This window comes from Larus michahellis, chromosome 9 (assembly GCF_964199755.1).
Source record: "Larus michahellis chromosome 9, bLarMic1.1, whole genome shotgun sequence".
Lineage (NCBI taxonomy): Eukaryota > Metazoa > Chordata > Aves > Charadriiformes > Laridae > Larus > Larus michahellis.
Window position 1 is genome coordinate 15,519,140 of NC_133904.1, and position 26,413 is coordinate 15,545,552.

The 26,413-nt window shown below is 35.6% G+C and overlaps 1 protein-coding gene across 12 annotated transcripts in view; it reads right to left on the reverse strand.

Annotated features, from left to right (window-relative positions):
* Nucleotides 1-9,731: 9,731 nt before the first annotated feature.
* ZNF280D (zinc finger protein 280D) overlaps nucleotides 9,732-26,413 on the reverse strand; it is a 50,916-nt gene continuing 34,234 nt past the window's right edge. For 3 of the 12 annotated variants that reach the window (XM_074601831.1, XM_074601828.1, XM_074601837.1), the window contains 3 exons: nucleotides 16,731-16,786; nucleotides 14,025-14,076; nucleotides 9,732-11,576 (listed from right to left, as the gene is read on the reverse strand). In XM_074601831.1, coding sequence (XP_074457932.1) covers nucleotides 10,940-11,576; nucleotides 14,025-14,076; nucleotides 16,731-16,786 — 745 coding nt within the window. In that variant the 3' untranslated portion in view covers nucleotides 9,732-10,939. Of the gene's footprint in view, nucleotides 11,577-14,024; nucleotides 14,077-16,696; nucleotides 16,787-19,329; nucleotides 19,376-26,413 lie in introns of all 12 variants that reach the window. The other 9 variants (XM_074601835.1, XM_074601838.1, XM_074601833.1 and 6 more) reach the window with 6 other exon arrangements.

A 26,413-nucleotide genomic window follows, 5' to 3' on the forward strand; every position in this document is an offset into this window, starting at 1 on the left:
ACCAGAATATTTTACAGTTGCTGTCTCTGCTCTTTTGCAAAGGTGTTGTTTTTTTTTTTGAAGTCCGAAGGTGGTCCAGTTACTCCTATTTCCAATTTCGCTAATACCGTCTTGTAGTGGTTCCAGACTCAATCATCGATAGAGTTACTGCATACCAAGCTGTCTTAACCTCATTACTGAATTAGGTGAGCCTCAGAGAGTTTTATTCAGATTTTCACCCATACTTTGAAAAATATATTGTATTGTTAAAAAAAAATTTACCCTCTTGCTTCTGTAGTAATAGGAGAAATCATTGCCTGGATTGCCTGTAGAGACTCTAGTTCTCATATCTCAAGTCACATCCAGTTAAGCATGTCTCCATTTCACAACTGCAGCTGGTTAGCCTTGCAATTCATTTACCCCATCGCATACTCTAGCACTCCGTAAAAGGGTGCAAAGATTAATGAGCTATGGTTTCATAGGCAACTACCGTAGCTATCCATCTACAAACACAGTAATGCCTTGTCTGCTTCACCTTAACAGCATGTGCCGACAGAGCCTTTCCGCAATCAGCAGAAGGGCTGCTCGTTTCTTTGTTCAAGCTCAGCACATGCACTAAGAACCGTTCCTTAGATATGCATGTTCCTAGTCAATTAAGTTTATTTGCACAACTACATACAGAACAAAATAGTTCTTTTTTTAACTTTTTTTGATCAACTTTTACATTTTAACTTTTCTGTCACTTAGAATCTGTAACACAGAACTTGCTGATTATGAGAATGGTAAAAATACTGACACAGACCCCACCGGAATTTTAAAGGACACTCTTGTGAAACTTAAATGGATGAATCTGCTTTTCTTTTACGTGTTTTCAGCTTCAGTAAATTCCTCTAGAGCTTCCACTGGGCACCATGTGGAAGAGCCTGATCGGTGGCTCTGTGACATGACCTCTACAATCAGTGTTCCGCCTGCTGTTGCAGTGGGGAAGACAAACTTCCTTTTTTTATGTCTCTATCTTGGTTAGTTTTCCTCTGGATTTCCAGTTATCACCAATGTAAATAACAACAACAATAACAACAATAATAATAGTAATAATAATAAAAATGTTTCTCCAGGGAGGTTCTTTATGTTCCTGATCTTAGAACTGATCCGGCATAGTATTCAAAAGTTTAGGGTATTAGAGAGGCACCATGAAATTGGTGAATATTAGATCTATAAATACATAGAACTATTTCTTCTGTTGGAATACTTTGTTTTTCTATTTCAGCATTACTACCTTTACTATGCCCAGCTAAAATATACACTGCCAAACTGACGGCAGAGCAGTAAAGACATGTTTGTGTAAAAAAAAAACCACAGGAGAGAAAGTCTATTTCCTATGCTAGGAGAAAGAACACGATGATAGTTAAACTGAAACTGTTTTTACAGCTTCCCCAAAATGCGAAGTGTTGCACAAATAAAAAAGAAGAGAGTACTGACTTTGTATGGTCTCCAGCAAGCACAAAGGTTTCCTACTCTGTGCATATTCTTTTCAGCAGATAAAAGAGACCTTAGCAGATAATATGGGTGAGGTGCAGAAAGCACTTTTTGCCTCCCTCAAACCAGATATGGCAGTGAAATATATTTAGAGTTTGGACTGAGGGAACTTTGTCAATTATGGACTTTTATCTAATTGTCTACATTATACTCAAGAATATCAGTTTACAGTCAGGTGAAAAGTCTTTGTGCTGGGAAGCAACTGGTAACAGACAGTTTGGTCAGACGCTGCACAGAACCTCATGTTTCTCGATAGGGACCTCTACTCTCATTAACTAAAATACTAAAAGCAGAAGCGTTTTGCCTGTACATGTTCTATATTCCACTCACAGTGAAGTTCCCATTTGCTGCTGCTTCTTATCGATCTTTTAGGCATCTTGACAATCCAATGACACTCTTCATTTGCTGCTTTGTATTTTCTCTGGAGATTCTGTTCAGCAGAATTCCTACCAGCTTTAGCATCACCTATAAGGAAGAGAGTATGGCTGTTATTGCAGGGAGTCAGAAGGTCAGGGTGGATATATTTTGCCCTCTCTAATTAGGGGTAAGCAAGAGACTGACCTTGAAAACATTTTTTCATAGTTCCCTCCCCCTGCTCCCCCCAATTTATTTTATGCAGGATCACATGCAAAATGATAAAAGAGATGATAAAGAAACTCTCATAAAATTGCAAGTGGATTGTAAGATCTCTCAAACAATACATTTTAAGTCGATGGAAAGAACCAACGTATTTGTAAGGACTGCGTAAACACATCAAATAAAGAATACATTAATATAAAACATTTGTGATGTGAGAAGAAAACAGATACATTTTTATTACTGCCAAAATACAAATGGCAATAAGAGGTAATGGCATGTTAAAAGTTTTCAAGATACCACTGCTAAACAGCAGTTCCCTAGTGCAGTTAAATCACTCTGTGAAAGCTCACAGCCCATTTACATGCAGAATTCCTTTTTTTTTTCCGTTTCATTTCAACTATGAATAAACTTTCCGGTATATAATAATGTCTATGGATCAACTGTACTAGGAAGGGCCAGTTTTAGCCTGATGGAAGCGCACAAGCCTAGCAACAGTCTGAGAGGCACAGCTGTCCTGGACAGGAACAATGCTGCCCTGAGCCCTCGGGGAGCCCAGCTTCCTTAGCACGAACCTACTTTTATGGAGAGTGGAGATGAAATCCCATTTCCCTCCATTGAGTAGAGTAGCTCACCTAGTCAGAAGCGTGCTTGGATTAGCAAGATGCTCTAATTCAAGTATAATGGCAATTTTATAACAATCTGTTTAGACAACTTTGTGCTCAAGAGAGTATAAGGATTGTTGCTAACACTCTACCATCTTTTTAACACGATAAAAAAATAACACCCACTTTGTTCTTTATTACTCTGTTCATGTACATCAGGGAAAATAAAACCAAGTTGTGTTTTCATTATAGTTGCACATAAAGAAGCGCGCGTGTGTGTGTACAAGGAAAAATAAGGGGAAAGCAGTAACAGTCCAACGTAGTTAAGACATCACCCGACTTCCTACACTGCCACCACTTATCCTCTATCAAGTTCAATTTTTCTAAAGGTTTCCTTTCAGGTTGAATTCTTCCTAATTACTCACACTACTGGGATTCACTTTGAGTCCCTCCATTCTGTCCCAGGTTTACTTAGTAATAAGTTTTCATATACAAATAATTAAAAATTAAAGTGTGAGTGCTGAACATCTTCCTGGGTAGCAGACTAGTTTTCTACTTTCTAAAATCCTACACAATAACATTTGAATTTTCAGAATTTATACTGAAAATGAGTCTTCTGTAACTATAATAGGTTGCCCCTATTGCAATGTGCATGCTTGGATGAACTAAGTATGTTGCATTTGCATAGATCTAAAAGCACACATACACATGCATGTGAATTATAGAAGTTGTATTATAACATTTAAGCCTTTACACTAAAGGACGTATAGGTAATATTCAAAAAAGGCTTCTACCTTCAGTGGCAGCAGTTAATTGAAATATACACAACTAATAACATCTCTGGAGATCCAGCCATAATAAGCAGACAGTTTCCAAAGGAACTGATCCAATAGCTTCATTACTTGCAGCTGTTTGGTATACTGAAAGCTCACTGTGTTTATTCCTCTTATGGAAATGCTTTCCCCCCGACAAAGTAGGAATTTGTCTACAATTCCCTACAGACTACTCCAAAAGCTGTATTTCTTAGGCTGTGGTTTCCCCTTCAGCAGCAACTGAATGGCCTAAACTGGCCATGCCGTTTTCTGCTGCTGCCAGTGGTGTTTTTTCAGCCTGATCAGCTGCGTGACTTAGCTCAGCGTGTATCTGCAAAAATTGGCTCAAGTGAGACTCAGCAGCTACAGGGGAAAAGGGCTGCTTCAATCACTGAAAACGTTCTTACAGAATCAGAGCCTTACAAGCCTCGGTTTAGCAAATTTATGAGATTAAACTTGGACTCCTCTTGTAAAACTCAGGTACCTTCATCTAAAAAATTGTAACGGCTAGCAAAATTCATTTAACTCTATTTGTGGTGGTGCAGCATGACAGTCCAAAGGGTGTTGGTGATGCAGGTTCACAAGGGAAGAGAATCATCTTTTTTTCCCCTCAACTATATCTGTGGCTGTAATAGAAAGAAACTTTCAGGTACACAGCCCTTCTTGGGGTTGTGAAACTGAAGCAACAAACTGCAGGAAAGTACAAGTGGGGAATAATTATTTTGAATTCTGTTACGTTCATTAATTCGCCAATTTGAGAGAAAAAGCAGATTAAACAAGTGAAGAGCACAGGACTATCTAGTGGTGAAACGAGGAGGGCTTTAAAACCCTGCAGGATGGACGAAGAAATCACCATGAAACAGCCAGGGGTCAACTAGAGGAATGATGCCAAAATTCTAACTGCGGTATGTTTTAGTTTTATGCTGGACTTGGTTCATTGTTTTTAATATACACTACAGGTTTTAATTTTAGCCCCCAGGCTCATCTTTCAAAGATCTTTCATAACATTGCTTCTGATATTTGAAGACCATACAAATGTAACATCTGATTTGATATTGGCACTACACCCTCACTAGTATTTTAAATACGCTAAGGGAAGCAGCTGTAAAGGGAAGGGAGGAAGCTTTATCTTTCAGTCCACTGACCAGAGCTGAGAAGAGTAGTCCTGGACAGAGTGGATTATTATGCATTCCCATCTACAACTAACTTGCATTACTTTCGCTACAAAAAACTTTGGTATGTTTACTGTATTTTAAACACAGATTGGACTTTCATTTCCTTTTACATCATCAAGACTGCCTTCTGAGGATCCCAGAGGACAAGGGATTTCTTTTCTCAAATACAAGTAAGTTTTAGGGTATTAAAAAAATAGGTTCTGCTTTAGTAAGTTTGTCTTACTTATTTAAATCGAATCATTAAGTTCCAAGCAGGTCTACAAACAATAGAAGTTTTATGCATTGAAGTTTCTCTTACAACAAACTTGAAGAGACTTCATAGGTTATCTGTCCTCAAGACAGGCTAAGTCATTATCAGCCTTAAAGCAGGGAATGACACAACCTGCCTTGATACTTTTTTGCCGTGGTACTTTTGCCTGCTATCTCAGACAAGGGTCACTGAAAAGTGACAATCTGTAGTTTAAAGATTTATGTTTATTTTAAACAGTATTATTAAGAGACTCTTCAGAGGAACTGACAGAACTTCATTATTTAGCAGATTAACAAAATGCCACTATTCAATGCCAAGTCACTTCTTACTATATCAATATTAAACAGCATACGTGGCCACATGTTAAGAGCTTCTTTTTGGTTCCATCAAGGAAGATCATACAAGCACTTGTCTCCTCTAGGATAACTGGCCTTTCTATGGTCTCAAGAGAGCATCCAGTAAATGTTATCTGGGAAAAAAAATAGAGTGGAAAGTCACACAAATAGAAGAAAAGCTTCCCTAACATGTCTTAGACTCATTTTGGGAATTCCGATCCGATACAGATATCTAAAGCTTGTTGCTATCTTTCAGAGCCATTGAAGTTGGATGTGCCCAACTGCTCTGGTTCCTCAAGCTGCAATTTTAGGAATCAGTAAAAAAGCTTCACTTTATCAGATAAAGCAGGTTAACCAACCTGTCCCACGTGTTGCACACTACTCATGATTAAAATTCTGAACTTACTTTCGCTTCTCCTCCAGAGGTGTCTTTTGCTTTCTATCACCAGCCAACAACTTCAAAGTTGATTATACACCAACCATCAAGAAATGGAGACATTCCACAATACAAAGGATTGTGACAGGGAAAAAGAAGCCATTTAAATGATATCTTAACAAATACACTGCACTTCACTAAATACCCTGGGAAAATTATACCCTGTGCCATCAACTTACTAGCTCAAAGAGGCAGTGAAGTCTTTCCAAGAAGATTAAGTGGAAAGACACAATTCTCAGCTGAATTCACCTGAAAACCTGAGAAACTGGTACACAAAATTCAATCCTCATTTCAGACAGCAAACACCCAAGTAACTAAATTATATACAATTTAAAAACTATTAAGTATTCATGTTCCACTTCTACGGCTTTAGAAGAGAAGAAAGGACATCAATTTGTTGCTAGAACATCATGACAGGATCAGAATAAAACCATCACAAGAGGCTGTAAGAAACAGACCTACAGATTACTTTCCTTTGGTCAAAAGGATTAATTCTTAATTATACTAGTCACGAGCAAACGATATTACAAGGTTACATTTTCAAGGCTACCACATTATCCGTATGAGACAACTTTCTTTATAAAGATACCATTACATGCTACCTCATTCACCATAATTTTTGGAAAACAGCTCTTTTTATTAAATGGCTAACATTGAGAATTTAGTGAACTAAAATACCAAACAAAGTTTATTTGCATTAAATTCATAACACAGGGGATTTGTTTAACAGTGCTACTTAAAAAATGCTTAAAGAACAGAGAATTGGTTGCTGACAGCCTGACACTTTTTGATCATGGAATTAACCTTATTTTAAATTGTCTGATATATATATAAGATATATATACACACATATGTATATATACACATATAATTTGAGCATTTAGTTTTCTTAATATGAAGTAAAATTTGCCCAAATTTAAATGCAGATATACATGTAACATCACAGTTATCCTTGTGGTTGTCACAAAAACCTCAGCCTCTCTGAAATAATGGTTTAAACAGTAAGAAAACCTCAACAAAACCAGCACATTTTTACATAAATAAACACATTAGCTTTATAGCACCTTGCAGGCATAACAACTACACTAATCTCCCTCAAAATGAAGTGTTTCACAGCCAAGGATTTTCCCCATTTTTTTTGTTTTTAAATCTGCTTCAATACAGGAAACATCAACTTAACATGGTTACTTTGGGTTAATGAAATGACTGAATACAAAATTTTAATGAAGTGTCTTAGAGCCAGAACAGCGATCCAAAACTTAAAGGATATTAAATACCAGTTAACATACTTTCCCTTTTAGCACTGAATTAATGGAGAAAAATTAAAGAGGCATAATTATGCATAAAAATGTAACATTCAAAGGGAAAACATGCCGGGCTTTATCTAAGAACTGTCCTTCTGAGCTACTTCAAAACTGGAGTAAAGGTTTTATTAAAAGCAAAAAATCATTCAAGCAATCATAAAACATACTTACCAATTTTTTTTTATTAGAGGCAGATTAAACATACATCAAAAAATACAGGATGCAACTAGACAAAATAAGGTCACAAGCCTCAAAACCCAAACACTAATGAAAACAAAAAGAGAGCAATCAGGTATAAAATTTCCTCTACTCAAAAATTTCTAAACAGTCTCTAACAGAACTCTACTGTGACAGCCTATGGCCACAGTCTTTGGTGGAATATTAGTATATCCTACAGCATAAAAAAATAACTGCTTTCTACATGCCAGTACATAAATAACAATGCTTAATGCCTGCAGAAAAGCTTTGAAATTTTTTATTTTTTTCAGAATACCAAGTGTTATTGAAGATTCTTTACCCTGACCTTCAGTTTCTAACGCCTTCTGGCAGTAAAGCACCACAGAACATGATTTAACACCTGTTTCCCAGGGTTCTCTCTCTCCTCATTTCCAGGAGAAGAGAAGTGGATGTGGTCTTGTTGTAAAAATGTTCTTGTTTGAAATACATCACCCAATACATAGAACTCAGTGTGTGCTATGATGTGATCTGGTTTCCCCCCACCCCCCAGGTTTACTCATCCATTCTGTTGCAAGAAAAACTGAACCGTAGGTAAACCAAAGTTTCTTTCACAAACTGCAGAAGGCAAACTGAGATGCTGGCTGCACCTGAGGAAGCTCCAAGCGACTGAACGCTCCCTGACCATAAGCTAATAACAACAACAGTTTTCCATTAAACTCAAGTAATGAAGATAGCAAACGTGTGGCATGTGATTTCCTTAAAAATAAACGTTATATAAACAATCTGAAATGATTATTCAAGGAAATATGGTCTCTTGAGATGAGGGGAAATGGTGTTTCTAGTATGGATACCACGAATTAACTTTAAGTTACCGCTTTTTGGTAAGGCAATGAAAACTTGAGGTAAAATGTCTTCGTAAGTACAATAACAGAGATGGCACAGAATAAGAACTACCAATAACTGGATGGAAAAAAAAAAGACTTTTAAAAGACTCAGAAACAAACAAAAAACTGAATTACATGCAGTTACGTTCAAATAACTCAAAATGCATTCAATTAACTTGTTCTTCTGGAGTGACTTCAGAAAAAAATTGCAATTTAACATATCTCTAGGAAATCTCCCTAATAACATGATAAAGATTATTCTTCATAGTTATGCAGTCTCTTACAGTGTTTAGTCAGAAAATGAATTACTTCCTATAGGAAAAATTGTAACAAATTTGTTTTTCTCCTTCACAAAGATACCATGCCACTGTTTTCATGATATGCTTTACTTGCCCATTTAAAGTTATCTGACAGTCTTGCTAGAACAATCTAGTTCTCTCTTGCCTCTTCATTTGGAAGGGCTACTAGATATTTGGGTGGTTTATACCTAACATTACCTTTTGTATAAGCATTCTCTACATGGTTTGAAACAAACAATGCTTTACATATTAAGTATCTGAGAAAATATTATACATCTGCTAAATATGCAGATTTTTCAATCTCAGTTTTATTTTCCAACTTTTCTCAACAGTACGTGGCCAAATTCTTATTATTAAAATGGTAAATGTTTAAAAACGTAACTGCATAATAGAAGACAGATGTCAGGAATTTACAAGCAAGTATCGTACAACTGGTTCCAGTTGAACTTAGTCTTTTCCAACACCACATACCATGATGTTATTCAAAATATATCATTTTCATGGAAGATCAGCAATCAGATTAAAAATACTATGAAGATTTCTCTGGGTTTAAATGCAGATGCATTCAGGAACTCCTTCAGTAACATACATATCAAGTTCCATAAATGGTTAAGTCCTTTAAACTGTCCTCATTGGGATGCTGTATTTTATAATCTTCCACGTGTACATGCATGAAGACATCAGACTGGTTAATCATACTGTGAGTTAACGACTTCACTAAAATCTTTCAAGAACAAAAGAATGCTGCAACTTATTGCTCTCAACTTTTTCATGTGGCTTATTATTTAAGTTCTTAAAGTGGCAGATCTTGAAGAGTTGTGACTATGTAAACTGTTCCACTTTTCTTTCTAAAAGTCTTCTAGACCTGCGTGGATGAAAATCAAGATGCAATTCAAAATTTAAGTCATATATAACTCTTCAGAGTTTGAAGCAATTTTTTGAGATGTTGAGATTGATGTGGTGTATTTAGAGGACTCAACAATAAGCTGAATGGTTTCTAAATTTTAATACTGTTGCTGATTAGATTCATTTAGCAGCTGAGCCCAATTAACCTAGGAGGACAGAATAGATTTCAGTTGCATGCTGATGGCCCAGAAAAATATCTCTATAATCTGCAGAAGTTAGCACATTTTACCACAATACACAGCTACAAAAATATGTTTATGCATAGGCACTTGCTCATTTAATTCTTAAAAAAAACCCCCAAATCCCAACCAAATAAAAAGCCCCACATAAGTCTCTAAATCCCAATTTTAAAATGAAATAGGTTTCGGGAACTGTCACTAAATCTTAAAAAAAAATAATGTGGGAAGTCTATGCCCAAAGTTTCAAGCTGAGCATAAAATTATGCACAAAGACAAAATTTTGTTGCAAATATTTACTCAAAAAGTAATAATTTACAGCAGTGCTTTAACAGCTGTTCAAAACATTTAACATTCATTAGAAACAAAACTGTAAGTCAAAAGCACATTCTGAATGTTTCAAATGGAGCAATGATGTCATAAGAGCAAGCTACCATTAATCATATGCATTCCTACACCTAGCTGCTAACTAGAAGATTAAAAAAAAAACAAACCAAAATCAGCAGCCATCTTTCTGTACACAATTTAGACTACAAAAAGTCCTGAAATTGAACTGTACAATTCTGCTTCTATGCTCTTGTGTCCTTTTTGTAACAGTTAGCCAGTAGCAGCTGCAAAATGGCAGAATGCATGCCAGTTGGTGCTTCCAGTTTGGGGTTTTCCTTCTTTTTGCTTAAACCAGTTTTTACATTAAACCATACTTTGGTGTGACTCACAGACCATTCCCATGGGTCTACGGCTAAGAATAATTAAAACAATGGTAAAAGCCTAACAGCTACAGTACTTTCAGCAGTATGTTCTACTTTATACAATTATGTTCGGTATCTCTGCACAGCCTGCACATTGAAAACCCCACAATATATATTTTTATTGTAATAATTCCACTTTCACTGAAAGTTTATTAGGTAAGCTTACAGCCTGGCAGGATTACACCTGTACAGAGGTGCATAGATTCATATAATTCTGTTTACATGCTTTTAAAGACAGGAATGTGACACCAAATCCAAAGGGTTATGTTTACCCAGATTATCAGCAGACCAATAACCATCATTACAAGTGTGCTCCACTTCAGCATCAGAAGTGAGTTCATACTGAATTCCACTGTTTAATGATATTCACACTGAAGGATTTAAAAAAATATTTTCTTGGCAAATAAATCACCTTATCCCGGTCTAGTTAACTATAAAAATTAGAATTTATTTCTCCTTTCAAATGTCAATCTAATAAGATATATCACATCAAAGAGACAGGAAGAGATATTTGAACGTTACCTTCTGTAAATTTAGTTAATTCTGTTGTATATATACATATACATGCTATCTTGCTATCTTCATATGCAAAACTTCCCTTTAGTGTCTCTTTCTCTCCTCCCCTCCCCCCGCACCCAGCTTTTTTATTTTTAATAATTAGCATCAATGAGCACACTCATCAGGAATGGTCCATGGTATTCTTACCATTGTTTATAACAAACAATAAAATTAACATAATTTCAGCTTGCTTCATTTTTGTCTGTCTTGTTTACAGTTGTTTCCATTCTGTTGGGACTGCTTTCTTTAGAGGTCTCATCTGTTTGTTCAGAGAGTTGTCCAGCTTTCTTTGACGAAGGTGCAACATTACCTTTTTGAAGAATTTCAGTAGCTTCATGCTCTAGTACCTCTGATGGAGTCAAAGGCTCCAAATGAATACTGCCTTGTTCACTAATGTCTGAACTAACGGATTCAGGTTCATCTCTTTTTCTCAAGAACTGCTCAAAACTAACATCCTCACCCAGTGTTAGTTTTAAGTCCCTTGCATTCATTGCTGAAAGTGTAGTTTCATCCAAGCTATGTACTTTAGTCTGCTCATTCAAGATAACGTCATCTGAGCTTTGGCAATTTTTCAACTCACTTTCATCATTGATACATTTTTGTTTCTCATCTACCAATTGTTTGTTATTATCTGAATCACAACATGCTCCTCTCTCATGCAAAGAATTCTTTGAGCTGTCGTCAGGGACTTCCAAACTAGGAACATTTTCTGTATTTGACGATGATGAGTTTTCTTCATTCTTTTCAACTGATCTGACTTTTTTCGTTTGATTTCTATTGCATTCTTTTGTTCTGTCTGAAGAATCATGCTCTTGTTTGCTGAAAAAAACAAAACAAGTTATTTTTATAACAAATGAAATAAAGAAACACATGGCTGTACTCTGCAAAGTGACACTCAGAAAGCAGTATTATAGACTTCCTATATAGTATTGCTCACAAATTTTCACAGTAAGATGGTCTGAATTTATTTAACAGCTGCATTTTTCTTACCTATTTACAAACTCAGCTTTGTATTTAGCATTCAATTAGTACTCTTTAGTTCTTGTGTTTCATCTCCAGAAAGGAAGGTTAAGTTATCCCCTTTGTGTGACACATGGAATTTGCCAAAATACAACGTTAAGTTCCTCTACCTGCACAGCCTCTTTGACATAGATGCAGATACAACCACTTAGAAACTTGTTGATGATGTGCAAGAAAAAGAAGCCAGTTGGTACCTTGATAATGTCCAACTGACTCTGCAAAACTAATGAGAGTAAAGCAAGAAAAAAGGTAACAGTTGGAAATCTAAACTAACTTCAATCTAAAATTTAGTTCAGCAACTACAAATTTGGATTCACTGAAAAAGTGAATCTGTGAAGTAGCATTTCCAGTCACTTTTCAGAGTAAAACTTTATGTTTATAAAAAGGAAACACAGATCAGTACTGAATTATGCAAGTAAAAATGAGAATCTTACTGTATAATAAAATCCAAAACACAGTGTATTAACTTTGTAGACAAACTGATTGTTTAAACTTTGTGTTATTTCAATAAAACTGCATGCGTGCAATGCTTTAGGGTGACCAGGAAAAAAAATACCAGAATGTTCCAAAGAAAGACTGAACTGTACACTTCGAATGCCATCTGTACCCACAAAAATACAAAGTAGTCTAGTCATATTGCTATATGCAATTTGCTCATATTTTCATATTCCAACAGTCAAAATCCTAAATACTAGTTTATTTCTCCTCATTTGTTATAGGAACACCAGCTTCTCCCATCTCTTCAATTATGGAGTTCAATTTTTGCTGTAAAGATTTAAATTTGGTAAAAGTTTAATATAATTTCTAATCCATTCAAATTTTTTTTAAGAATGAGAAGTAGCTCAAATTACCTAAAATGATGATGGCAACAGACAAAATAACGCAGGGGGAGGGAAGAACAACAACAGTTGGTCCGATTTCAGATATAAATTCTATATAGGAAGTGAAATTAGGAGCAAATAAGTCTCCCAAATTCACTTTTAAAATGTAAAACTTAAAATTGAAAATAGTCTCTGAACAGTGACACGCAGACAGAAGATGTGAGAGATATAATATCATCACGTATTAATAAAAATTAATTTGTACTTTATTTCTTCAAATAGTTTTAAAAATGGTTTGAAATATTTTTTGGGTAAACCCACTTTCAACATTACCTAAGCAACAGGTAGTTCCAGGACTCATAAAAGGAATAACCAATTTCCTGATACTATGTTGTTCTACTGATCCAGGAATTTAAAACAAAACATCTAGATGCTAAATGATATTGAGTTCTACAGAAAATGGTTGTTCTGGAAGAGGTGCTACATAATACAAACAATAAGAAATCTGTTTTCAAGTTTTACTTTCACTTAAATAAACTAATCCAAAAATATTCTATTTCCTACTTCGAATTTAAGTTGGAGGAACGTTACGAGTAGGGATAAGAGACTACTGAGACATCCTTGAGTGGTGAAATCTTACTGATCATTGAGATTGTCAGAAGAATCTTTTCATCCTGTTACATTGATTTTTTTCATTCATAATAAGGAATGAACTCAAGAGATATGCCAACCTCTTTACCAAGTTACAACCTGTATTTGCTACTTGTGTCAAAGGTGTTTTTTTTTTTTCATTTATTGGGCTATCTAAACCAGTAAATTACATTCTTGAGTATACAAACAAATTTTCTATCCAAGTTCTTCTCCTATCTCTCAAACTTCAAGAAAAAAGGGGAATAGAGGTAATATTTGAGGGAAAACTCAAGACTAAGTTCCAGTACAAAAGCCAAGACTCAGAACCACCCATCAGCTGTGGCTGACATAACTGGTCTTGCCATAACTATTCCTAATTACCTCATCTACTCCAGAGAAACACTTAAGCTATATAGAGCTGTATAAATGCTACTAAATATTTAGAATAGTTTTCATATGAAAATCCAGTCAACTTTTATGAAACAGCGTATATACATGACCTTTAGCTATTATTTTTCAACAAGCAGCTTGAGGGTGAGGTGTAGTTGCAGAGTTAACAAGTGCAGTATTATGCTTTATGTGGGAAGTCTTGAACAGATACACACACACAAAAAAAGGTTTAAATAAAGGGATGACGAATGCCTCATTAGCATACACAGAGCAGTGTTTCCACACTGGAAATCACAGGTGGATTGCATATATGTACATACACACTCTCGTGATTCACACCAAGAAACTCTTCAAAGGGCATAGCTGCCCTCAACATATCAAAGGAATCCATCACAGTCTCCCTCACCTTCTAGTAAACCAAAATCCCAGCTTCATCCAAAGCCAGCCTCTCATTCTCACTCATTTTTGGCAAAACACAGGAAGGGAGGGAGAGGAAGCAGGGAAGAAGAAAAGAAAAATCTCTGTATATTCATTTCTTATGCAGAAACATGCTGTCTCTCATCAGTATACCTTCCTGTGAGCCATTTATACCAAGAAAACAGAGTATAAAAATAAAATTGAACAAAATTTCTCACAACAATCACCATCACAAAAACAATTATCCACTAAGAACAGTGATCTTTTAAATCACTAAGCGCAACAGTAAGTTCATTTAGATAGAACAGTTCTCCAATTAAATAATTTACCTCTGCTGAGAACTGCAGATGAATAAACAAAACCTAGCAATTGTGATGCACTAAAATCCTGCAATAAAACAAAAAATCATACAGGATTTAAAGAAACCATTCTGTTAGTGAGTCAGTAACTGAGAAAGAATAGCCTTACATCCAATATTAGGAATGAAACACTACTCTATGTGCAAACAATACTGGTTATAGCATAAGAAAACTAAAAATTCAGGCATCAAAAAGACTAGAAAATGTGATAAGGATAATAACTACTATACAAGAAGGACGATATCAGTGAACAGTTAGAACGTAAAATCTGACTTTGGTTTCATGAAAACAATGAACCCCTTTGCTAAAGCATGATACAAACCGTGGCTAGACTATCAGGTATGGGCTACACTAATGAACTCGCTGCCATATCGTCTGTATGAAGTCAGGTTTTAGAGTAAGACTACTTCAGGGGAGTACAATAAGACAAAATTTGGAACGCAAGAGATGAATCTACTTAGTGCAAACATACACCCATCCCAACCTACAGAAGCCTAGAAACTAAAGGGATTTTTTTTTTTCTTTTCCTCATTGCATAGAAAAAAAATGTAAGATTTGGGTGCCAAGTGAGGCTAAGGGAAGCTAGGCTCTGAATATTCTTAGTTTTAAAATCCAACTACCTCAAATTTTCTTGCTGCTCTTTGCTAGACGCATTCACTTAACTTCAGAGTATATTATTTTATATTAAGATTTTAAAAATCTTTCAAGGAAAATTCTACAGCAAGAAAGAAAAAAACATAGAACTTCAGAACACAACTATAAACAAGTGACATTTACACGTTGCCTACAGAGTAGTTGCAATGTGCAAACACAAACAACACCTGCAGTCTGTGGAAATGTACTTCCAGGTAATAAAACCTGTATTACAGCTGCATTTACATTAACAGTTTCCTGTGAAACCACACCATGGAAGCGTTACCATGAACTGGAAGCGTTGATCCACAAGTGCTCCAACTCCTAACAGAGCTGGGTCCTCAAGAGTCCAAACCAACAATGGACATTCCACACAGCTCTGAATATGGGCACAGTACGGACACTCTGTCCAGGGAACACAAATCTGGTCTAAAATAACACCTCTGAACCACAGAGCAGTGAAGATGCCAGATTCGCGGAATCAACTGCTTTCATCTACTAATCTGCTCCTGCAGCACTAATTACTTGCTAATATCAACATAACTACCTTGGCTTAGTAACAGAAAAAAGTGTTTGAGGACTGAGGATATCTGGTGCTAGAGCTACAATACTCCAGATGTCTGTCTTAAAGCCCATACAGTAGTTTTAACAGAAAACACAGAACAGATTTACATATTAAAATTATTTTTGTCTACTTCAATACAAGGATAGGGGAAAGTAGTACATCATATTAAATTAGAATTACACTGACTGTTTACTAATCTGTAGCTTAAAGACAGAGTTAGCTTCTAATACCTCAACCATTTAGTCCCAATTCTTAAGCAAGCATTTTAAGTGGAAGTAAAATTTCAATCTATTTGGCCCACACTGCATATGACTAGAATAAGGAGACATAAAGCAGAACCTTTTCTAAGAAAAGTAACCTACAGAGAGACCCTGAAAGCAGTTTGCTTTCTTTTTCTTGGAGGCGCAATAAATGCATTTATAACAAATAACTACAATTATGTTTTGACTAAGCTTTTAAAGGTTACATTTACACCAACAATTGTGAAGGATCACTACCTAGAATAAGACACTTTAGGCTGTGGGATCTGGACTAATAATTTAGATGAATTATATGAAGTATAAGCCTGCCCACAACATGTGTCAAAAGAAATGTATAAGATTTCAATTGTTTCCCTAGACTGACATGAAAAATTCCACAATTTTGCATATTTTTTTAAGTGTAGAGTTATAACTGTTAGTTACCCAACAATCTCACATATTTGCTCTGCTAAGAATTTGGTTGAGTACAGTTTCCACAAATGACATGGGTTTTTAAAAATCTAAATGAACATCAAAGAATTAACATTTTATATGTATTTTAAAATTGTTTCCCGATTGCCCCAGTAATCCTGTTAACTCCTATGCAATATTATAAAAAACGCTTCTTTTAACAATCTGTACAATTTATTTAATGTCTTGTGAATTTTGACTGATTTGCAGTTTAAGTGTTACTAAAATTGTGTTTTGACTCTTGGAACCTAAATTCTACACATCTTGTTGAGTAAATACATGATGACCGCCATTCAAAATTTTCTATCATAGAAAATACACATTATGAAAACAGTAATTAAATACTTTTGCCCAATTACCTGAGAAATAACACAGCATGTGTTATTTTATGTACCTGATTTCAAGATGCAGCTGATCATTGTATTTACCTTTCAAAAGTTGGTGTTTCTGTTTTTCCTTCAGATATACTAGGTCTTGAAATTTTCTGTAATAATTAATGATATATCTTTTATTATGCATTCATGAGCAACTGATTACAATATAAATTTGTAGAAATACATTCCCATAAATCTGCTATGTGGCAGAGATTGAGCACAGATCTTAGTATAGACGTTTGCAAAGTCTTCCAAGTTAAAAAAAAAAACAAATTAAAAACCCAGAAACAAAGCGAAAATTTAAAGCAACTCCTGTAGCCTTTTTCATATATGTAATTTCAATTATGCTTGATTGAACAGGATGCAAACGACGAAGTCTGGGCAGCTTTTTATTGGGCGGGGGGGGAGGGGGAGGGGCAGGTCAGAACTAAACTTGTGTTTTGCAAGAAAAAAAAAAAGCCTTAAAAAAAAGGAAAAGCAAGAAAGACAAAGTTGAGGTGAGTATCTTTTTTAAGCATTACACAGTGTTTTAGCCCTACAGATGCTATTACATTAAGTGTAATATAAGCATAAGGAAGATTCTTAACAAAATGCTTGTCACAGAAGAAACTTTTGAGTCTCTATTGCACCTTCCCCAATGTAATAACTTTTTAACTCTAAATAATATGAACAAAGGCAATTTTTTCCACCCATTTTTAGAATAGTAGCAAAGCAAGTGTACCAAACACTGCCATTTGGCAACAGTCACACCAGTCTTCTAAAAGCATCTCCTACTGCAGGGCATCTTGCCCATATAATCTTATTCTTTTTTAGGAAATGTTAAGTGTCTAAGTGACAAAATTAAGAAATTAAACTTTTTTTTTCTGTTTTAATACAACTATGAGTTAATTTTGATTTTAAAATAGAAAAGGTCACTGTACATAAAAACAAACATTTTAAATGTTTATTTATATCACAACCTCTTAAATATTTTAAACTGTGTAAACAGTGTTCCATACTTTCAACATAGTATTTTTTCCTCACAGAGGTGGTATATTTTGTTTAAATGAGGCCAAATTATGCAGCAAGTATTTTAAAATTGTATGGTAAAGTTAAGCTTATTCTACCCTCTAAATAAAATACCCTTTGCTATACTTCTATCATACTTGGTTATATTTGTCATACAAAACCCATACATACATGACCCATGCTGAGAAACACTTTCTGACTTAAAATTACTGCACTCTGCTTCCTATTACAGAACCTCCTTCCCTGCCCACCATCCTCCTCTGCCCTGGCTGACCGTATGCCCCTCTGGGAAGTATCAGGAAAGGAAGATTTCCTGACTTATTTTTCCAAGTTTTAAATGCTATGTTTTCAAACAACATGCTTCATCAATTTATATTTTTGGTTCTTCAGCACCCTAGGGGTCTGTCCTTTGACCTATTTCAACAAACAGCCAAAATGCTGAGCATCTGGCTGCAGTAAAATAACCGGCATTCCATGGCACCTTGGAAAAAACAAGAGGTTCCACATGGCCCAGACCACACTGAACAGCAGCTCACTCTTCTAAAAGGTCCTGGTTCAGATGTCCTGTAAGCTCAGACAGGTAACACCAAAGTAGCCTATTCTGTCTGTATTCTCCATCTTTTCCAACTGTAAGGAGGTGGGGCTGTGTGTTGCATTTTTTATTTTATTTTTAAATGAAAGCCAATATTACAGAACACAATATTGTGGAGCAAAAAAATGCAAATTCCACATCTTCTATAATGCTGAAACACAATATGGGATGAAAAAAAAAAAAAAAAAGAAAAACTATGAGAAAACACATCTGAAGCAGTAATAGAGTCTATGGGAAAAAAGGGTGTTACTGTGTGTACTTGAGAATCTTGCTTAACACTGCTGAATAAGATGAACAGTCTTCTCACGTTTCTACAAAATCATTGCTTTTTTTAGAAAAACCTCACCCAACCCCTTTATGTTTTGGAAAGTACGCAAGCAGTATTACAAGAAAAATCTTTATTAGGTCTAAGGACTTCTCCCACTCTGTTACTGGCTGGGATTTCTGTAACAGATTGCCTTTTCTGAAGGGCAACAGAAAGACAACTTCTTACAGAAGACAATTCTGTAAAATCAGAATCCAAAGATGATATTTTTGAAAAAAGGTCAGAAGCTGTACTGTGTATCATTTAGTTTCCTGATAGGCAGAAAGCAGGGGAAAATTTGTACATGTGCCTCGAAAAAAAATTCAGGCCTGAAGAGGCATTTCCAAAATTTTCCTTTTAAAGAAGTATAAATAAAATAAAAAAACCTCAAAAAGTTACAGTTCAGAGTCAATATTTACTGAGATCTCAGGTTACATTCCAGGTCAATTTCCAGGTTCCCTGAAGATGGAAGATACCTAAGGCAACTAAACCATTCCTTCATTGGAGCCTGGCATACAAATCAACCAGAACGGACTGACCGCAAACTGGAAATCTCTAGGTGTGGCAGACATACTATAGGTGCCCCTCCAACACTGCCATACCTTTTTGTAGTAAAACACAGAAAACTAGACTGAACACCATGACCCAGCCGTATACATAAGGTTAAAAAAGAATTGTCTTGGATCTTCAAACAAATTATGAAGTTCAGAGATACTGGTAGATTGTGTGGAGAAAAGACGAGACATTACCTCCAACTTAGCTTCTCCCTCTCTAATGGAGATTTCGGTCTTTAACCTAGTGGATAATGAATTAAGATTCAATGTTTTAAAACACTGTATGGTTAAAATAGAGATAAGGATGAAGATACTTACAGTCAGAAAGCAACTTGGTAATCTGAAACCACTTTTTAAAGTTGATACTGATTTTCAGATTAAATGTACTTCAGAGTTCCAGAGAGCATTTCAGAATTTTAAAGTGTTTTATTGGATATACAAAAATTATAACATAAACTTGTTTCATGTAACCTTTTCCAGTTATCTCACCTCATGAAAACCAGGAAGCAACAGTCTTAAAATGGTTAGCAATACTTTCATTCTAGTGCTGCTCTTCTACATGAGGAATAACCTCCTCACCATAAAGGCCTTTCAAACCACGACTGAAGTATTTAAGATCTGAAATGATCGATTTGATGAAATGCACTTTTTAAAAGTGCATAAAGCTACATTATGACCCAACAAAAACATTCTGCAAAACAAGCTCAGTTTTATTTGTCTACCATAACCCAAACACCCAGAACACAGCTGTAGTTTACTTTAGGGCAACTGTAAAACATTGCTGCTGACCTCCAACTACTATTTGGAGGAGATACTTCCCTCAAAATACCTTCATTGCACAGTCTATACATTAGATGAACTATAAATTATTTAAATTTATTGACTTTTAAAACCACATTAATTAAAGAGCTTATCACAACATCACTAAAATTGATTTTCTGTGTTTATATAAGAAACTGCTATCGCAGAGATAGCAAGAAGTATGTCTCCTACAAAACCTTGTTAAGTCATCAGTTCTAATATAAAATCTAACCTTTCAAAGGTTTCCTATAAAAAAGAAAAACTGAACAAAACCCTCAAAATTGCTTATGCCTGTATCTTCTTTGTTGATGCTGCATTAAAGGCAAATTTAATCTGCTGAAGTATGGTACTGCCCTTGTTATATTTAAAGAATGTTATTAATCATATATTAAATGATTCATGACCTCAGCGGGTCTTAGTGGCTGTCTACAAGGTACAAAATACTTGACAGAAAAAACCAGCTTTATCAACTAAATTTTATGAAAAATGTACAGTAATATTATATTGATACCTACCACATGTATTTTCCTAATTTAATCCCAGAAATCAGTGCTAAAACCAGACCTTTTAAAGAATTTTAGCACATTCTTTCAGCACACCATAAAGACCTTCTAACACTAACGTTCTAGCAGGTAACCAACAACTTGGACTGTAGTATAAAGTATAAAACTGTTCATAACTGTTTTAATTATTACATCTTCATTTGCAATAAAAGATGACAAAAATAACTACAAAAAAAAGGATTGTTTAAAATCACTTTTCTATGATAACACTGCAACAATGCTCATCTAATTAACAGTAAGAAAAATGATCAGGGTAAATCAAATGACAATGCATTTTTTGGGTCAGGGACTTGAAAGACTCTGAAGTATTTAATCACAAGTAGCAACACCAGTAAGAGATAACATAACACCAAATATTTAGCTTAGCTTCACTGCTTTAATGATTTCTATGCAAGAACTTAAACAAATATGTTGGAAATATTAATCTGCCTAAAAACAGTCATTCTTGAAAGAGCAGAACAATTTAGACACAAATAAATCAGATATTGTATACCCAAGGACAAAATATACTGTTCTTCCTGTCTGAATAAATGTAAGTGTTGCCACCAAAATAAATGGCTATGAATTGGATCCAATATCTGTAAATTGTCTTAAATGCATTATAAACATTATTTTACATCATAAATTCTAATATGATTTCTGTGGTCATGTTTTACAGCTTATAAAACAGATTCAAACTGGCTATTTTATGCTGTTTTGGAAGTGAAGAGGGTTTACAATATTTTGTGATAACCACATCTTTGTTAACATGGTTTACCTTGGATTCCTGACATATATTCTCAACCTGAATTTAGAATTAGTTTCGTAAGTGGATACTAAACCATAGAAGACTATCACTTTGTGATGTTCCCAACACACTTATGATATAAGAGATCTTAAATCCCATAGTTATCAAACAGCAACAAATGCAACATACTTTCTTACATCTGTGGAGCTACGGTGCTTCTGGAAAGAACATTACGAAAATAAAACAAAGATTGTGACCATCTCCCGTAAGTACAGCCTGCTGGTCCACAATTTCGAGCAATTTTGAAACCTCTCTAGAACTCTCCAAAGATTCTTTATTCTACATAAAAATAGAATTCTAGTTAAGAACAATAAAAAAATGCCCCTTAATTGTCAATCCCTTAAGAAAAATGCCCCCAAAATGTAGCAGCTAAGCACAAAATTTCAGCTTGAGACACTCAATAGAATGGATTGGCCATAAAACCAAACAGACTCCAAATAAAAGCCAGGTAAGTAAGAACGTTAATTTAGACACCTTAAAGGTTGATCTGACACTTTATTTGATACATGAGGAGTCACCTAGGACTAATGGAAAACATCTGGAGTCAGTGAAACAAGTAGACTACAAAATGCACAGTCCAAGCACGGATGGGAGTATTCTCATTTCTGAAATTCATACAGTCTCATTGCTTCCCCTGCTCTCACATAATAAAATTATGTATACTTGCACACGCACACAGAGCTCAAATCATGAGCAACTGTCTTCCCAGTGACCTGTCATGTTTCCTTACAACCTAAGTATTACTCACACAGCTGCTTTGGGTAAGCAGTACTGAAACTCAGCTGGAATCTTTTGACAAACATCCCTTTTTTGTCCACCCCTAGCCAAAAGTAACCTTTTCTAGGATGCCTGTAGCTTCAAGAATTTCTAGAAAGAAACCATATTATCTAAGCAGGTCAAGGCACCTTCCAACCACTCAATTGAACCACACCCAGCATTAAAAACATAAATCTATTTTACAACCAAAAGAATGGAAAGGTCCTTGGGTTGGCATTTTTGTTCTTTTGTTTGGGTTTTTCTGCATAAAGCACAATTCTCCCCCAAATATCTGATTGTATGAGCACTTACTGAGAAGGTACATGTGAATGCTTAGTTAGAGAGAAGAAAAAGCTGCTTCTACACTATGGTGTTTTACACTGTTAATGACTGAATGGGAAAGGAAAGACGGTGACATTTATGTTACTTGACGCTGTCTCCAGTTTCTCACCTGTAAAATGGGGTTAGCAATGAAGACAGCTACATAATAACTTTTGTTATCACCAGTAAGTGAAGTGTTATTACACGCAAAGCTGCAGTTACAAACATTTAACAGAATAACAGAAACATTTACTTTCTTGTCAGACAGACTTTCAAAACAAAGGTAATACAGGATTTGCTAATCAAGGTTGCCCTGCAACTACATGTCTTTTAAGAGGCCATAATGCAGTGACACTCAATGTCCTAAAAATAACAAACGAGAGACAGGTTAAGGTACACACAAATGAAATCTTAATTCTTTGTCCATAAGCTGAACTGGTTATACCATGCATATTCATCCTCTGTCCTTGCAGATGGGGTCCAATGTGTTACAATATTCATGTAACTTGGTAGTTGCTGGGACCATCAAGGATATTTAATATCAAGTCAGGCAGATTTACTTGCATGCTTTAGTACTGGTTTTATGTTATGAGTTTTCCACACAAGTAACTTTTCCGAGATCCTCACACAAATGGAAACAGGACGCCACAATGTCAATAGTTTCTACGTGAACCAGTTACACAAAGCTTGCAAATCTGAATGTAGCTTGCAGTTAAAACACTTGTACGTCTGAAACTTAAAAAAAGTTCTGTAGCAAAGCTGTAAAAGAACCAAATGATAATATTCCAAATGAGCATTCAAAAGAGGTATAATTCACATAAGTTCAAATCAAAGTGTCAATCTAGTGTAATTTCTGGGAAATTCTTAGAGAACATTTCTGAAAGCCGCGAAAAACTGCAATCCTATTCCAGTTTTGTTGTTGCTGGAAACCTGAATGGAAGTGAAATATCACAGATTCAACTTCCTCTGAAATGCAACAGCATGTTCACAATGAAAACACAAACCCACTATGCTTTTTTGAATGCTGCTGTGTCAAAACAGAAATAAGTCCTGCAAGAAAAACCTGTAGTAGGTAACTGATGCTTGAAGTTGAACAGCAGCATTCAAGATGGAACATAGCTTCTGTCAGAAGGAAAAAAAAGTAGCAAAAAGAACAACGAGACTTTAGAGTACTGAGTAAGCGTGCAGATGCTCAATCACAAAATATGCACAAGAGACAATGGATGACAGGATCCTTGCTATTATTAGGAATACCACAGTGGTTGCAGAAGCTCACTAGCACCAAAACTGTTACTGTTTGAATACTGAAAGTGAACAGGACAAAAATACCAGTAAAAATGAATTAATATCAGAGAATTTGATTATGCAGAAAAAGGAAGTGCTGCAAATCAAGAACAGCTTGCATTCACCAGAAATAATCTCTTATAACTAGAAGGTTATAACAGTGACTGATCTCAGAGTAAGATTAGCTCTACCTATTAGGTTGCTTGGAAGCTAGTAAATTAGAGATTCAACCAAGACGTATATCCGCTGTTAAGCAGGGGGCTGAGTTTGGAGGAACACTAGATGTTCATCATGACAAAAGGAAAGCTCATCATATATCCAGACAACCTGTTGATGGATAAACTTGCCATAGATAATCTAGAACTAAAGATGAAGTCAGAAGCAGTAAAATCAAAAGCAGCAGATGTCTCAGCAGCTTGAGTAGACCATCCTTGAAGATGAGAGATGATACCAAAAGAACAAAGTGTGAATGAACTGTGGCTGCTCCACCCTCAGAATCAAGGCTCAATAAGTGTATCTGCTTCCATCACATGCTTTCCTCCTACAGTATTTAGGAGCAAAAAGAAGCTTAGCTACCAGAGCAAAGCAGCTAATAAACTCCTTTGGCCAAGATTCAGTTTATGCAGTTACCTGTGACAGAAGTCATTCAAAGCATATTTTGCCACTATATACTGTAAAGTCATTGACAGACAAAAATGCAACTCACTTGAATATTAAATAGATCAGGATTTGTATGTTTTAGTGAACACCCAAAGAGAATGACACAGCCCTTTAGTTTCAGAAGCTAGATCAAGTTCAGAACAAAACGGGCTTTGATGTCAACACATGTATGTCATCATTTATACACTACTCTAGCTTGGGATGATATCAATAGACTTGAGCAGCAAAGAAACGCTGCAAACGAGCAGCAAAGAAACACTGCATCACGTAAGTGAAACTCCTGGTAAGCCTCTCTTCAAAGGAGTATAGCCCCCAAAAAGCTGCAAGTCAATGCTGCAAAGCAGAGAATGTTATCACAGAAGGGCCTTTGCCAGACTACAATATTGGGAGAAAAGACCAGACCTGCTGCCTAAAAGATGCAAGAAGAGAATACCACAGCTTCAATGTATGAAGAAAAAGGAAAAGGTCTGGTCAGATCCTTGTTCGCTTACATACCAAAATAATCCCAAGCTGGACTGGGTTCAATTTTCTGGTCCACAATGATGTATCAGTGAGCCAAGGCAGTATAGGATACCTGCTCACTTTCAACTCCCCTGCAACAAAAATGTCTGCTGTCAGTTCATTTTAAAATATGTTAATTGTTGCGCAAAGCAGAGAGTTGAGCATTAAGAATACTGGCATAGTTATTAAGCCTTATTCCCTCAGCACAAGGTGGGTCACTAAACAAACAAGGCAACTTTATGTAGAGTAACAATTTAAAAAGCATTTCCTGCTGGAACATCTCCAGCTAGGTTATTTGTATTACTAATGGCAGGATTCTGGTCCAAAGACAGTCTCATCAACACTACACAGAACCCATAGAATATGTCGGGTCATTAGCAATAAAGATGAGTTTTACAACACATACAGACAGTCTGATATATAATAAAAGATACCAAAAGACACCATGTGAGAGAGAGATGCAAGAGAGGATCCAAAAGCGTTTAAGATTGTAACCGTGAGTCATTGTTTCTGATGATGAAGTGATTCTGAAGAGCCCCATAAACAAGTCATACCTCATTGAATTATAGGTCAAAGAGTGGGAAGAAACATTCATAGATCATTGAGAAACTACACAGCAAAAGTTATGAATATTATCTGCAAGTTCCTTTTCTTCCAAAGCAAACCACACAGTACCATGAAGAACCATCCCACAAAAAGATGAACATTTTTGTGTGTACTCTGTACTGCAAATAATGAAAAAATCTGCTACACGGGTACACTCATGCTTTTAGGTATAGCAATAATATATTCTTGTCCAGAGTATCACAGAATTAGTATACGAAGCAGGACAAGATTTACTGAAATTAATGAAGTCTATGAGCATGACAGTTTCAAAAAGCACCATCACAGATTATATCACCTCATTTAGTACCAGTAACTAACCTTGTGCCAACATCAGAGCTCTCAAAAATAATGGCTATCTGCATCTGTCATAATCTAGCTGCATGCAGAAACAAACCTGCACATATTCTTGACTCTACTTTAAATCTTTTCAGTGCTCAGCCATCTGTTTCTGAGTAATATATACTTTGTTAATCCAACATTCTTAAATGTTTTCACGTGATATCTCTGTAATACATTCAAGACAGCAAGATCCTTGTGCAGTACTGACAACAGCCTGCCACAACTGTACCTCTTTCCCCACTGTTCAATACATCTATAACCTTTCCTTACATACAGTTCAGCAAGTATTAATTACCAGCACCCTAATGCCAGCTCCCAGTAGAAAAGCTAAGGTTGTATCACAGCTCAACACTTTTATTTTTCCATTGTTTGAGTTTCACTGAAATCTAAACTGTTAAAGGACACAAGCTACCCTGTATTAACGAAGGGGATACAGCTCACCGTCCTAGATGACTCTTTCCAGTGTTTTGTCCAATTTCAATATTCTGTGCTCCAAAATCAGAAATTTCATTTTTCAAATGGCTTTTTGGAATGCTTTCCCAAATTAACTTCCTTCCCCTGCTCGTTCCTGCCAGAATATCTTCAATTCTTTTTAACAATGACTTTTTATCATTCCACCAGACCACCAGTTTTATTCAACTGCATCACATTCTAAGCAGTT